At 40.1% G+C, this 14,952-nt stretch overlaps 1 protein-coding gene across 1 annotated transcript in view; it reads left to right on the top strand.

Moving 5' to 3' along the window:
• Positions 1-13,766, top strand: part of LOC113897870 (serine/threonine-protein kinase MRCK alpha-like) — a 52,810-nt gene extending 39,044 nt beyond the window's left edge. Inside the window, exons 7-11 of the mRNA XM_027550815.1 lie at positions 2,323-2,406; positions 3,746-3,851; positions 5,607-5,743; positions 6,409-6,545; positions 13,709-13,766. Of these exons, the coding sequence (XP_027406616.1) occupies positions 2,323-2,406; positions 3,746-3,851; positions 5,607-5,743; positions 6,409-6,545; positions 13,709-13,766 (522 nt within the window). The remainder of the gene's footprint in view (positions 1-2,322; positions 2,407-3,745; positions 3,852-5,606; positions 5,744-6,408; positions 6,546-13,708) is intronic.
• Positions 13,767-14,952: the final 1,186 nt, after the last annotated feature.

The following is a 14,952-nucleotide window of genomic DNA, read 5'->3' as shown; positions in this document are numbered from 1 at the left end:
TGGTAGTTGTGCATTTTTTGGCATTACTTTTCTTTGGAATTGGAATGAAAACTGACATTTTCCAGTCCTGTGACCACTGCTGAGTTTTCCAAATTTGCTGGCATATTGAGTGTAGCACTTTCACAGCATCATCTTTTAGGATTTGAAATAGCTCAGCTGGAATTCCATCACCTCCATTAGCTTTGTTCATAGTGATGCTTCCTAAGGCCCACTTGACTTTGCATTCCAGGATGTCTGGCTCTAGGTTGGTGATCACACCATCATGATTATCTGGTTCATGTCGGTGTCTGGATAAATAAACTGTGGTACATGAAGACAATGGAACATTCAGTTCAGTTCAGTCGCTCAGTTGTGTCCGACTCTTTGCAAGCCCATGAATCCCAGCACGCCAGGCCTCCCTGTCCATCACCATCTCCCGGAGTTCACTCTAACTCACATCCGTCGAGGCAGTGATGCCATCCAGGCATTTCATCCTCTGTCGTCCCCTTTTCCTTTTGCCCCCAATCCCTCTGAGCATCAGAGTCTTTTCCAATGAGTCAGCTCTTCATATCAGGTGGCCAAAGTATTGAAATTTCAGCTTCAGCCTCAGTCCTTCCAATGAATATTCAGGACTGATTTCCTTTAGGATGGACTGGTTGGATCTCCTTGCTGTCCAAGAGACTCTTAAGAGTCTTCTCCAACACCACAGTTGCAAAGCATCAGTTCTTCGGTGCTCAGCTTTCTTCACAGTCCAACTCTCACATCCATACATGACTACTGGAAAAACAATAGCCTTGACTAGATGGACCTTTGTTGGCAAAGTAATGTTTCTGCTTTTTAATATGGTGTCAAGGTTGGTCATAACTTTCCTTCCAAGGAGTAAGTGTCTTTTTAGTTCATCGCTGCAGTCACCATCTGCAGTGATTTTGGAGGCCAAAAAAGTCTCTCACTTTTTCCACTGTTTCCCCATCTATTTGCCATGAAGTGATGGGACCAGATGCCATGATCTTAGTTTTCTGAATGTTGAGCTTTAAGCCAACTTGTGCACTCTCCTCTTTCACTTTCATCAAGAGGCTCTTTAGTTCCTCTACACTTTCTGCCATAAGGGTGGTGTCATCTGCATATCTGAGGTTATTGATATTTCTCCCAGCAATCTTGATTCCAGCTTGTGCTTCCTCCAGCCCAGCGTTTCTCATGATGTACTCTGCATATAAGTTAAATAAGCAAGGCGACAATATACAGCCTTGACGTACTCCTTTTCCTATTTGGAACCAGCCTGTTGTTCCATGTCCAGTTCTAACTATGGCTTCCTGACCTGCATACAGGTTTCTCAGGAGGAAGATCAGGTGGTCTGGTATTCGCATCTCTTTCAGAACTTTCCACAGTTTATTGTGATCCACACAGTCAAAGGCTTTGGCATAGTCAATAAAGCAGAAATAGATGTTTTTCTGGAACTCTCTTGCTTTTTCAATGATCCAGAGGATGTTGGCAATTTGATATCTGGTTCCTCTTCCTTTTCTAAAACCAGCTTGAACATCTGGAAGTTCACAGTTCACGTATTGCTGAAGCCTGGCTTGTAGAATTTTGAGCATTACTTTACTAGTGTTTGAGATGAGTGCAATTGTGCAGTAGTTTGAGCATTCCTTGGCTTTACCTTTCTTTGGGATTGGAATGAAAACTTACCTTTTCCAATCACATAGATAGCTGTATTTTATATGACTTTGAAGTCTGTTTAAGATACGTAATCTAAATTATCTGAACCTATTTTTAGATTATTAGTATTCACATAATCTTGCTGAACCCTCTATAATTGTTTTAGTATATTTCTACAGAATTTAAATAATAAATTACTTCTACATTTAAAAAATTAGTAGTTCAAAAATCTTTTGAAGATTCTGATCATATATCTACTTGCTAAAATTATCTTTCAAATATTTTTAGGATTACTATTTTTCTTTTGGACTTCCCAGATGGCCCAGTGGTTAAGACTCTGTGCTTCCACTGCAGTTGTCATATGTTCAGTACCTGCTAGAGGGAGTTCCACATGCTGCAGGGCTCAGCCAAAAAATAAAATTCTTCTTTAGTATAGTCTACATGTTATGACACACATTTTAAAATAGCCAAATTGAAATAAAGTATATGAAATAAGTATATTTTTATAGAAACTAAAAGCATAGATTTAAATTACTTAAAATATATATATTGCCCTGTGAGAATTTTATTTTTACTGTCTTTTTGTATAGCAAATACAATTCTTTTACTTTACTTGAGAAATAATTTAATTCTTATAATTTCAGTGATATGGGTGACTTACCTATCTTTATTTTTGTCTCTTTGTTTCAGATCACAGATTCTGCTCACCTTCCCGTCCACACACCAACAATAAAGAGAAAGGAATGTCATAGCAGAATCTTCTTTCCAACTAAGGTACTTGATTTAGTTATAAATTTAGCAAGTCTTTGAAAAATGACAAGTTGGTTTTGGTCTCTAACCTACCCCTTACCTTACCTTCTTTTCCCTTCCTTCCTTCCTTCTTATTTTCCTTGGAAACTTCTGGTTAAACATAGCAGATTTAAAAATGCATACTTTTCTTTTCTTTTCTTTTTCTTTTTTTGCTTTCTAATGAAACTTACTAACCCAACCAAAGAGAGAGAAAAAGTAGAAAAATAAGCCAATGTAATTTTGGAAGATGGAAGAACCTGAGTGAGAGGTTAGGATGGCTGAAAAATCTGAATGTCAAGGGTTTAGAAAGGTCTTACTAAGTCACAAGATAATTAAGATTTTGCACACCTAGAAGGATTCAGGAACTAGAGATACCAGATTCTTCAGGAAGCAGGGGTGACTTGCAGTGCTGAAGAGAGGAATAAATTCATCATCTGAGAAAGAGCAAGTAGCCCCTGTACACACACTACCCATGGCACATGGTAGGGAGTGCAAGTCTGTCCCCTCACAGATTGGGAAATATACACAAGGAAGGTGAGAAAAATGGCCCACTAGTGTTCAGCAAGGCCAGCTTTTGTTATAATCTTGTTATACATATTGCTATTTTATGACAATAATCTCAGGTCAAAAAGATATGATACAGAAATGGAAAATCTATAGTGGGTTGTCAACTTGATAATTCTGTGAAAACATCTACAGTTTTAGGTATTGAGGTTTCAGTGAGAAATTTCAGGGTGCCTTCTGTCTTGAAGGTATAATAGGTCTTGCTTAACTTAATATAAGTGTTCCATTTCCTGGAGCACATTCTTTTTTATTGATAGTAGAAAATGAAACACATAATTTGCTGTAGAGATAAAATTTTGAAATTATTCTTTCTTCTAAAGAAGGTTTTAAAAACCATATTATTTTTGCTACCCCTCCCTGATAAAAATATGTGTACATAGGCAATTTGACTCCATTTGTTATAAAGGAATGATTTGAAGAATTTGTCAATCTAGAATTTTTTAAATGTTCAGAGCATATAAGCTCAAATAAAAGTCAGGCTTTATTGCTACTACTTCCAAGTAGTAACAATGTACATTTGGTCACCACTTAAACAGTGCTCTTTCTTCTTCTCCTCCTCCTCCACATCCCCTTTCTCTTCTTGGTATTTTTTTAAATCAGAATTTTCCAATTATGAAGTACTTAGGGACAAGAATCTTAAATGCTGGTGAAAAAGGGAAAGCTGCTTTTCTTTGGGGCAGGAGGGGTTGAAGGAATCACCAGAATCACCTATTCAAAGTTATTTAACCATCAGTGTGCATTTGCTCTCTTTGTTTTACAGCATAAGGCCCACCGGTTTTTCCTCACATCCTTTACTGCTCCCACCAAATGTCACCAGTGCACGTCTCTGATGGTGGGTTTGGTAAGACAAGGCTGCACCTGTGACGGTGAGATCTGAGGAAGGGATACATGGAGTCAGACTCATAATACTTGTATCTAAGTGTTTTAGCCAACTCAGCGCCATAACAAAGTACAGAGACTGGGTGACTTCCAAACACAGTCATACGTTCCTCACTGGCTGGAGGTCTCAAATCAGAATGTCAGTATGCCCCAGTTCTGAGGAGGCCTTCTTGCAGGCTGCAGACAGCTGCCTGCTTGCTGTGTCTTCAGCGGGTGGAGGAGCCAAGGAGCTCTGTGCGGTCTCTTTTGTAACGGCGCTGATCCCATTCTCCAGGGCTCCACTCCCATGTCCTCTCACGGACCCCATCTCCAAATACCATCACGAGGGGATTACGATTTTGATATATCATTTATGAAGGAATGCAAGCATTCAATCAGAAATTTCGTTCTCTTTGAATTGTGGAAGCATGACAGTGAACTGATCGCTTTACTAAAAATCCCTCTGAATCTATTTCATATGGGGGCTTCTGAAGAGACATCTGCACTGTGCAGCTCCAAAGAGCCTCATACCCTCACAGCCCACGTGAAAGCACCCCAGGGAGGTGTGCTATGTAGTCTTCAGACAGGGCCACAGTTATTAGGAAAATGTGTTTAGATAAATTTTGTTCTTTATAGCAATAGTAGAGTGTGAGGACCACATTCACCAGCTTATGTGACAGAAAAATAGAATGCTAGCCTTGAGTTGTAATCCTTTTATTTTACTCATTGAATTTATTATGACATCATTGAAAGAAAGAAATATAGTTTTGGAAATATCAAACAGTATATCACAGTGGAAAAATCCCATGGATTGAGGAGCCTGGTAGGCTGCAGTCCATGGGGTCGCTAAGAGTCAGACATGACTGAGCGACTTCACTTTCACTTTTTACTTTCTTGCATTGGAGAAGGAAATGGCAACCCACTCCAGTGTTCTTGCCTGGAGAATCGCAGGGACAGGGGAGCCTGGTGGGCTGCCGTCTATGGGGTCGCATAGAGTTGGACACGACTGAAGCGACTTAGCAGCAGCAGCAGCAGCAGCATATCACAATGCCGCACAGACACTTCATACCTCATCCTAGGGAACAGACTCTGTATTAATAGCCAGTCTCTCGAGTGCCCACTCAGGAACACATGGTGTGGAGTAGGACAGCTTTCTTGTCCTCAGCACTATGACAATCAGAGATGCCTTAACCATAAATACATCCCAGCATATTAAACAAAGTAGGACTTTACAGGGGGAATTATGTGCCCATGCAATCCTCCTGGGGCAGCAGAGGCAGCTTCTGAGCTGAGCTCCCAGAGCATTCCTGCTACCAGCACCACTCAGTCTCTGCTGAGCCTGGAACAGCTCCCACCAGTGTCATAAGAAGATGCTGAGTCTGGAAGCTGCCACTACTGCTGCAGCCCTTAAAACCTGCAACTTCTGCCAGTAGCAAGAAACACCCTGCTGCTGCGGACTTAAGAGAGCTTCCACCAAATCAGAAGCCATTCCTGCAGCTGTCACTCCCTGTCACTATCCAAGCCAGTTAATTGATGTGCTGCGTTTTGCAGCTCTCCTAGCTTGACTCAATTCAGAGTCTCACAGAAGGTTATCTTACCCGCAGAATTTACGTCAGGTCCAAAACTTAGTTCCAAGGGAGTCTGGGACAGGTAGTTTTTAGCATTTTGATCTCTAGGATAGAGTAGGCAGAATTGCAGTGGGGGTTGAGGGAGTCAACCCATTTTACCCCCTACAATCACATCTCTCTATTTCCTTCAAAAAGCATGTGGGTTCTCATGTCACACAGCCTGTGTAGAAAAAGCTCCAAGAGCTTGTCCCGTGCCTTTTCATCAGAAGAAAGGTGCCTTCTGTCTAGACCCACAGAAAGGCTTGGGAACAGTCTATGAAGGCCATGTCTGGGTAAGTGGCAATGTTCTGGGTTCCCATGAACTCTTAAAGAGTTTATTAATCACTTTTCAAAATGCATGTACAGTATTTGTCAGAAGTATTTACGATATGTTATACAATATTAATTATATTAAATTGAAAATATTTTTTGCATCTTAAGAATATGGTTTCAAAACTAAGTGTAGCTGCCCCCAATACAGTATTTTCAAATTTCCCAAAGTTTTCTGTTTAGACATTACCTTGCAATGAACAAATGCTAAAATCTGTCCTGATGATGTAACTTTGACTTCCAGTCAGCAATAATAACTTATGAGATTAAAAGTGAAAAAAATCTTCCTGAGAAATATTTAAAATCTGAGGTGATTTTGGAGTTACCAAATTTGAATTTAATGTTACCTTAGAGGCAAAGCTGTGACTGTTATTTGAATGAATTGCTTGTGCTAATTGAAATAGTATTAATATATTTTTCACATGTATGAATTATTCAGTAATTAAAAGAATTGCCTTGCTTTTAAATCTCAATCATGTTATGTCATTGGGTTCCAATCTTTTAACAAGAAACATGATAGGTTTATAACACATTTGTATTGTTTTAATTTTATATGTAATAATTGTGTAGTGTTTGATGTTTCAGCTTGGATTGCTTTTATTTGTTTCTTGAAAAATAAAACCTAAAGATTCCAAAGAAAGCAGGCATGAAAAAAGGATGGCAGAGGGCCTTGGCCATAGTTTGTGACTTCAAACTCTTCCTATTTGATATGAATGAAGAAGACTCAAAACCCAATGTTGTAGTGAGTCAAGTAATTGACATGAGGTAAGCTTTGAAAGGGAGAATGTTTTTTTTATCAAAACAAGATCTGGAATAAAAATGGTTTCTGATATTCTTTTAAGTAGTGTTGTCACAACTTTACTTAAGTTCCCAATTTTCACCATTTCCATGAGGACTTTAAAAACGATATTTCCTAAAGTTTGCATCATTACCTCTTAGATGTGGATTATAACTGTGTAATATTTGTAAGAGTTTTTTGGGTTTTTTTTTTTTAGTCAGAAGTTTATTTTCTTATTATGTTTGCATGTGTTTATAGCGGGGCTTCCCTGTTAGCTCGGTAGTAAAGAATCTGCCTGCAATGCAGGAGCTGCAAGTTCGATCCCTGGGTCAGGAAGATCCCCTGGAGGAGGGCATGGCAACCCACTCCAGTATTCTTACCTGGGGAATCCCATGAACAGAGGAGCCTGGTGGGCTATAGTCTACGGGGTCACAAAGAGTCAGACATGACTGAAGTGATTTAACACAGAACAGCACATGTGTATAGCAGGAAAGGAAATAACAACCTCAAAACCAAAAGTTCTTTACATTGAGATATTATTTATGTATTATAAAATTCACTATTTAAAAATGTGGAATCCACTGGTTTTTAGTATATCACAAGCTTGTAAAACCATCACCATAACCTAATTTCAGATTTTCATCACATCAAAAAAAAAAAAAACCCTTATTAATTAGCAGTCACTCTACATTCACCACTGCCCCCAGCCCCTGACAACCATTAACCTGTTTCTGTCTCTATGGATTTGCCTATTTTAAATTTTTATATAGATGAAATCATAAAATATGTGGAATTTTGTAACTGGCTTCTTTCACTAAGCATAATTTTTCAAGACTCACCCATGGAGCATGTATCAGTACTTCATTTTTCATGGCTGATGCCCTTTGTCAGATCGAGAAACTGGTCTTCTCTTCCTGGTTTGTTGAGTCTTTTTATCTGGAAAGGTGTTGCTGGATATTGGCAGATGGTTTTTTGGGTCTCTTGAGATCACTGTTGTTTTTCCCTTAACTCCCATGATTTATTACATTATTTTTTTATTTATTTTTTAATTGGAGGAAAATTACTTAACAAAGTTGTGTTGCTGTATGACGACATAAATCAACCATAATTATACATATATACCTTCCTTCTTGAGCCTCCTTCTTCCCTGCCCCCGCCAATCCCACCCCTCTAGGTTGTCATAGAGCTCCAGACTGGGCTTCCTGTGTTACATAGCAACTTCTCACCGGTTACCTATGTTACACACAATAGTGTACATATGTTGACACTACTTCTCCATTCATCCCACTCTGTCCCCACTGTGTCCACAAGTCCATTTTCTACACCTGTGTCTCCATTCAGTTCAGTTCAGCTCAGTGGCTCAGTCATGTCCGACTCTTTGAGACCCCATGAATTACAGCACGCCAGGCCTCCCTGTCCATCACCAACTCCCGGCGTTCACCCAAACTCATGAAGTGATGAGACCAGATGCAATGATCTTAGTTTTCTGAATATTGAGCTTTAAGCCAACATTTTCACTCTCCTCTTTCACTTTCATCAAGAGGCTTTTTAGTTCTTCTTCACTTTCTGCCATAAGGGTGGTGTCATCTGCGTATCTGATGTTATTGATATTTCTCTCAGCAATCTTGATTCCAGCGTGAGCTTCTTCCAGCCCAGCGTGTCTCTATTAGTTCAGTTCAGTCACTCAGTCATGTCCGACTCTTTGCGACCCCATGAATCACAGCACGCCAAGCCTCCCTGTCCATCACCAACTCCTGGAGTTCACTCAGACTCACGTCCATCAAGTCAGTGATGCCATCCAGCCATCTCATCCTCTGTCATCCCCTTCTCCTCCTGCCCCCAATCCCTCCCAGCATCAGAGTCTTTTCCAGTGAGTCAACTTTTCACATGAGGTGGCCAAAGTACTGGAGTTTCAGCTTTAGCATCATTCCTTCCAAAGAAATCCCAGGCTGATCTCCTTCAGAATGGACTGGTTGGATCTCCTTGCAGTCCAAGGCACTCTCAAGAGTCTACTCCAACATCACAGTTCAAAAGCATCAATTCTTCGGCACTCAGCCTTCTTCACAGTCCAACTCTCACATCCATACATGACTACTGGAAAAACAATAGCCTTGACTAGATGGACCTTTGTTGGCAAAGTAATGTCTCTGCTTTTGAATATGCTATCTAGGTTGGTCATAACTTTCCTTCCAAGGAGTAAGCGTCTTTTAATTTCATGGCTGCAGTCACCATCTGCAGTGATTTTGAAGCCCCCAAAAATAAAGTCTGATACTGTTTCCACTGTTTCCCATCACCATGAAGTGATGGGACCAGATGCCATGATCTTCATTTTCTGAATGTTGAGCTTTAAGCCAGCTTTCTCACTCTCCTCTTTCACTCTCATCAAGAGGCTTTTTAGTTCCTCTTCACTTTCTGCCATAAGGGTGGTTTCATCTGCATATCTGAGGTTATTGATATTTCTCCCGGCAATCTTGATCCAGCTTGTGCTTCATCCAGCCCAGCATTTCTCATGATGTACTCTGCATATAAGTTAAATAAGAAGGATGACAAAATACAGCCTTGATGTACTCCTTCTCCTATTTGGAACTAGTCTGTTGTTCCATGTCCAGTTCTAACTGTTGCTTCCTGACCTGCATACAGGTTTCTCAAGAGGCATGTCAGGTGGTCTGGTATTCCCATCTCTTTCAGAATTTTCCACAGTTTATTGTGATCCACACAGTCAAAGGCTTTGGCATAGTCAATAAAGCAGAAATAGATGTTTTTCTGGAACTCTCTTGCTTTCTCGATGATCCAGCAGATGTTGGCAATTTGATCCCTGGTTCCTCTGCTTTTTCTAAAACCAGCTTGAACATCAGGAAGTTCATGGTTCACGTATTGCTGAAGCCTGGCTTGGAGAATTTTGAGCATTACTTTACTAGCGTGTGAAATGAGTGCAACTGTGCGGTAGTTTGAGCATTCTTTGGCATTGCCTTTCTTTGGGATTGGAATGAAAACTGACCTTTTCCAGTCCTGTAGCCACTGCTGACTTTTCCAAATGTGTTGGCATATTGAGTGCAGCACTTTCACAGCATCATCTTTCAGGATTTGAAAGAGCTCAACTGGAATTGCATCACCTCCACTAGCTTTGTTCATAGTAATGCTTTCTAAGGCCCACTCGACTTCACATTCCAGGATGTCTGGCTCTAGGTCAGTGATCACACCATCATGATTATCTTGGTCGTGAAGATCTTTTTTGTACAGTTCTTCTGTGTATTCTTGCCATCTCTTCTTAATATCTTCTGCTTCTGTTAGGTCCATACCATTTCTGTCCTTTATTGAGCCCATCTTTGCATGAAATGTTCCCCTGGTATCTCTAACTTTCTTAAAGAGATCTCTAGTCTTTCCCATTCTGTTGTTCTCCTCTATTTCTTTGCATTAATTGCTAAGGAAGTCTTTCTTATCTCTCCTTGCTATTCTTGGAACTCTGCATTCAGATGCTTGTATCTTTCCTTTTCTCCTTTGCTTTTCACTTCTCTTCTTTTCACAGCTATTTGTAAGGCCTCCCCAGACAGCCATTTTGCTTTTTTGCATTTCTTTTCCATGGGGATGGTCTTGATCCCTGTCTCCTGTACAATGTCACGAACCTCAGTCCATAGATCATCAGGCACTCTATCTATCAGATCTAGTCCCTTAAATCTATTTGCCACTTCCAGGGTATAATCATAAGGGATTTGATTAGGTCATACCTGAATGGTCTAGTGGTTTTCCCTACTTTCTTCAAATATATGTAAATATATTTCTATATTTTCTATTCTGCTACTTTAATATGTACAGTATTTTCAACATCTTACAATAGCTACCAACAAATGGTATGGAACTTTCAGTTCAGTTCAGTTCAGTTGCTCAGTCATGTCCGACTCTTTGAGACCCCATGAATTGCAGCACACCAGGCCTCCCTGTCCATCACCAACTCCTGGAGTTCACTCAGACTCACGTCCATCAAGTCAGTGATGCCATCCAGCCATCTCATCCTCTGTCGTCCCCTTCTCCTCCTGCCCCCAACCCCTCCCAGCATCAGAGTCTTTTCCAGTGAGTCAACTCTTCGCATGAGGTGGCCAAAGTACTGGAGTTTCAGCCTTAGCATCATTCCTTCCAAAGAAATCCCAGGCTGATCTCCTTCAGAATGGACTGGTTGGATCTCCTTGCAGTCCAAGGCACTCTCAAGAGTCTTCTCCAATACCACAGTTCAAAAGCATCAGTTTTCAGGGTTCAGCCTTCTTCACAGTCCAACTCTCACATCCATACATGACTACTGGAAAAACAATAGCCTTGACTAGATGGACCTTTGTTGGCAAAGTAATGTTTCTGCTTTTTAATATGGTGTCAAGGTTGGTCATAACTTTCCTTCCTAGGAGTAAGTGTCTTTTTAGTTCATTGCTGCAGTCACCATCTGCAGTGATTTTGGAGGCCAAAAAAATAAACTTTGACACTGTTTCCACTGTTTCCTCATCTATTTCCCATGAAGTGATGAGACCGGATGCCATGATCTTCGTTTTCTGAATTTTGAGCTTTAAGCCAACTTTTTCACTCTCCACTTTCACTTTCATCAAGAGGCTTTTGAGTTCCTCTTCACTTTCTGCCATAAGGGTGTTGTCATCTGCATATCTGAGGTTATTGATATTTCTCCCGGCAATCTTGATTCCAGCTTGTGTTTCTTCCAGTCCAGCATTTCTCATGAGGTACTGGAACTTTAGATATCCGTATATTTAAAAATCAACTTTGATCTATACTTTTTGCAATGTATAAAAATTAACTCAAAATATACCATAGAACTAAATGTAAAACCTAAAGCTGTAATGTACCTAGAAGTAAACTTAGGAGAAAGCCTGATCTTGTATAAGACAAATAATTTTTAGATATAACATCAAAGCACAATAGGTACAATTTAAAAATTGATAAATTGAACTTCATCAAAATTTAGAACTTCTGCTCTTTGAAATACTCTGTTAAGAGAATTAATAGAAACTGTGGACTGGTGGCAAATCAAATATCTGAAAAAGAACTTACATACCAAATATATAAAAATGTTCTTTAAACTCAATAATAAGAAAATAGCTCAATTTAAAAAAAGGGCAAAGAATTCGGAAAGATACTTCAATAGAGAAGATGATACATATGTCAAATAAGCACATTAACAGATGTTCAATGTCGTTAATTATTCAGTTCAGTTCAGTTTAGTTGCTCAGTTGTGTCCAACTCTTCGTGACCCCATGAATCACAGCATACCAGGCCTCCCTGTCCATCACCACCTCCCAGAGTTCACCCAAACTCATGTGCATCAAGTCAGTGATGCCATTCAGCCATCTCATCCTCTGTCATCCTCTTCTCCTCCTGCCCCCAATCCTTCCCAGCATTAGGGTCTTTTCCAGTGGGAATTCAGATAAAACAACCATGAGATATCACTCTACATCCATAAGAAAAGCTAAAATTAAAGACTATTTCAAGTATTGGAGGACCTAGATGTGGAAGACCTAAATCTCTCATACATTGCTTTGTAAATCATATAATCACTTTGAAAAATATTTAAAAAGTTAAACGCACACTTAATATATAAAAGAGGAGAGTGAAAAAGTTGGCTTAAGGCTTAACATTTAGAAAACAAAGATCATGGCGTCTGGTCCCATCACTTCATGGCAAATAGATGGAGAAATACTGAAAACAGTGACAGACTTTATTTTGGGGGGCTCCAAAATCACTGCAGATGGTGACTTCAGCTATGAAATAAAAAGACACCTACTCCTTGGAAGAAAAATTATGACCAACCTAGACAGCATATTAAAAAGCAGAAACGTTACTTTGCCAACAAAGGTCCGTCTAATCAAGGCTATGGTTTTTCCAGTAGTCATGTATGGATGTGAGAGTTGGACTATAAAGAAAGCTGAGCGCCAAAGAATTGATGCTTTTGAACTGTGGTGTTGGAGAAGACCCTTGAGAGTCCCTCGGACTGCAAGAAAACCCAACCAGTCCATCCTAAAGGAAATCAGTCCTGAATATTCATTGAAAGGACTGATGTTGAAGCTGAAACTCTGATACTTTGGCAACCTAATGCAAAGAACTGACTCATTTGAAAAGACCCTGATACTAGGAAAGATTGAAGGCGAGAGGAGAAGGGAATGACAGAGGATGAGATGGTTGGATGGCATCATTGACTCAATCAACATGAGTTCGAATAAACTCTGGGAGTTGGTGATGGACAGGAGGCCTGGCGTGCTGCAGTCCATGGGGTCGCAAAGAATTGGACACATGAGTGACTAAACTGAACTGAATATATAATCTAGTCATTCTACTCCTAGGTATTTCCCTAAGAGAACACATATGTCCACAAAGACAGACATGAACATTCATAACACCTTTATTTAAAACACCCCAAACTTGAAATAAGCCAAATGTTCATTAATGGGTGAATGGATACACTGTGGCATATCCATACAATGAAATATTATTCATCAATAAATAGAAATGAAGTATTCATCCATGCAGCAACACTAATGCATCTCAAAATTATTATGCTAAGAAAAAGTCAGACAAAAAGAATATATAGTGTACCTTTCCATTTCTATAAGGTGCTAGAAAATGCAAATTAATCTAGAGTGACAGGAAGCAGATCAGTGGGGGAGTGAGGAAGAGTTCTAAGGAGGGAGAGGGGTAAGGGTTACACAGCTGTTCCAAGAAACTTGCGGGTGATGGGCACATTCATTATCTCCACTGTGGTGATGGTCTCACATAAATCAAAACTTATCTAACTGTCCACTTTAAATATGTGCAGTTGATTACATGCCAAGTGTATCTCAGTAACACTGACAAAATACACAAGCAAGCTGATCTGTGGGCATATGGCCCTTACTCTAGGGCCAGTGGCTTTGCAGTCAGACACGTGCTCCTTTCTTAGTTCCCTGTGAACAGGGAGTCACAGGGGGTTGACTCCTCCATGAACAGCCCAGAGTTAACTTGGGTTTTCTGATAATATGTAACTGGCTGAGAACTGCTGTTATAATATTTTGATCACTGTCAGTTCCTACAAAAAAGAATGTTAAAAGTTAGGGAAATTAAGTTTGAGGATTATGTTTATGTATCATTTTACTCACTTTCAGGTGATTCTACTCACTCCCAGAGTCTTGCTTTTCCTTCAGGGATGGAGCGTTTTCTGTCAGTTCAGTCTGGCCCTCTGATTTTGTTCCTGCGAAGAGAAAGGAAATGCCTCGTATGTTTAAGGTAAGTATCCGTGCTGCTGTTGGATCCCTTATACATTTTGCTTCATCCCTTTCTTGTATGGTCATAGGGGTCAAGCCTCCTTGGGCTGGTAAAGGTATTCGTACCTAAAGGTTAAGATTTTAGAAGGGCTGTGGAATTGTTCCCCGCTCCATCCCACTTGCCACAAGAAATCTAGCCCCCTTATTCTTATTCAAACATACTATAAATAGGTTTTTGCAAGTATCACTGTCTTTCATCCTACAGTTAAACTTAAGATTTAAAATACAAATATTCCGTAGGGTGTCCATTCACTCCACACTAAGGTAATCAGACAGATATGATTCATAGCTGAAAACAGGGAAAGCTTACAAAACAGAACAGTGCTGGGGCAGAAGATGTGAAAGAAGAGGGGGAAACGATGACAGAGGAAGAGTGATAATATTCTTCCAGGTCAGATGTACAGGGAGGTCAGTTCATGGACCTGCAGTAACTTGAGTATGCAGCTTCTAAAACTATAGTCACTTTGTAAAATAAGTCTTCTCTGAGGCAACATATTGAAGCCATAATTCAGGTTCAAACCAAGAGTACAAAATGGAAAAATTGGGGGAAGATGTTATTTTGCAATCTAAAAAATAGACACTTTGCTCTTCAAAACTCATGTAAAAATTAAAGTGATTCTGGAATGGGTATAAGGTGACAGAAAGAGCAAAGGTTTGTTATCCCCTTGAGACCCTTGTGGTTAGTCAGCCTAGAAATCTTGGCCTTAAGAAAGGCCACACAGGAGTATTCTTAGTTCCTTAACCCAAAGATAGACATTTATTTAGATATTACTCAATTCCCAAGCAGAGAAGGCAATGGCAACCCACTCCAGTACTCTTGCCTGGAAAATCCCATGGACGGAAGAGTCTGGTAGGCTGCAGTCCATGGGCTCTTGAACAGTCGGACACGACTGAGTGACTTCACTTTCACTTTTCACTTTCATGCATTGGAGAAGGAAATGGCAATCCCAGGGACGGGGGAGCCTGGTGGGCTGCCGTTTATGGGGTCACATAGAGTTGAACACGACTGAAGTGACTTAGCAGCAGCAGCAGCAGCAACTGCCAAGAGCCCCTACAAAGTTCTGGCTATTTGGAACTGACTTAGAGTGGTAGCTTATTATATCAC

Source organism: Bos indicus x Bos taurus, chromosome 8 (assembly GCF_003369695.1).
Source record: "Bos indicus x Bos taurus breed Angus x Brahman F1 hybrid chromosome 8, Bos_hybrid_MaternalHap_v2.0, whole genome shotgun sequence".
Taxonomy (NCBI): Eukaryota; Metazoa; Chordata; class Mammalia; order Artiodactyla; family Bovidae; genus Bos; species Bos indicus x Bos taurus.
This window is presented reverse-complemented; position numbering and strand designations above follow the sequence as displayed.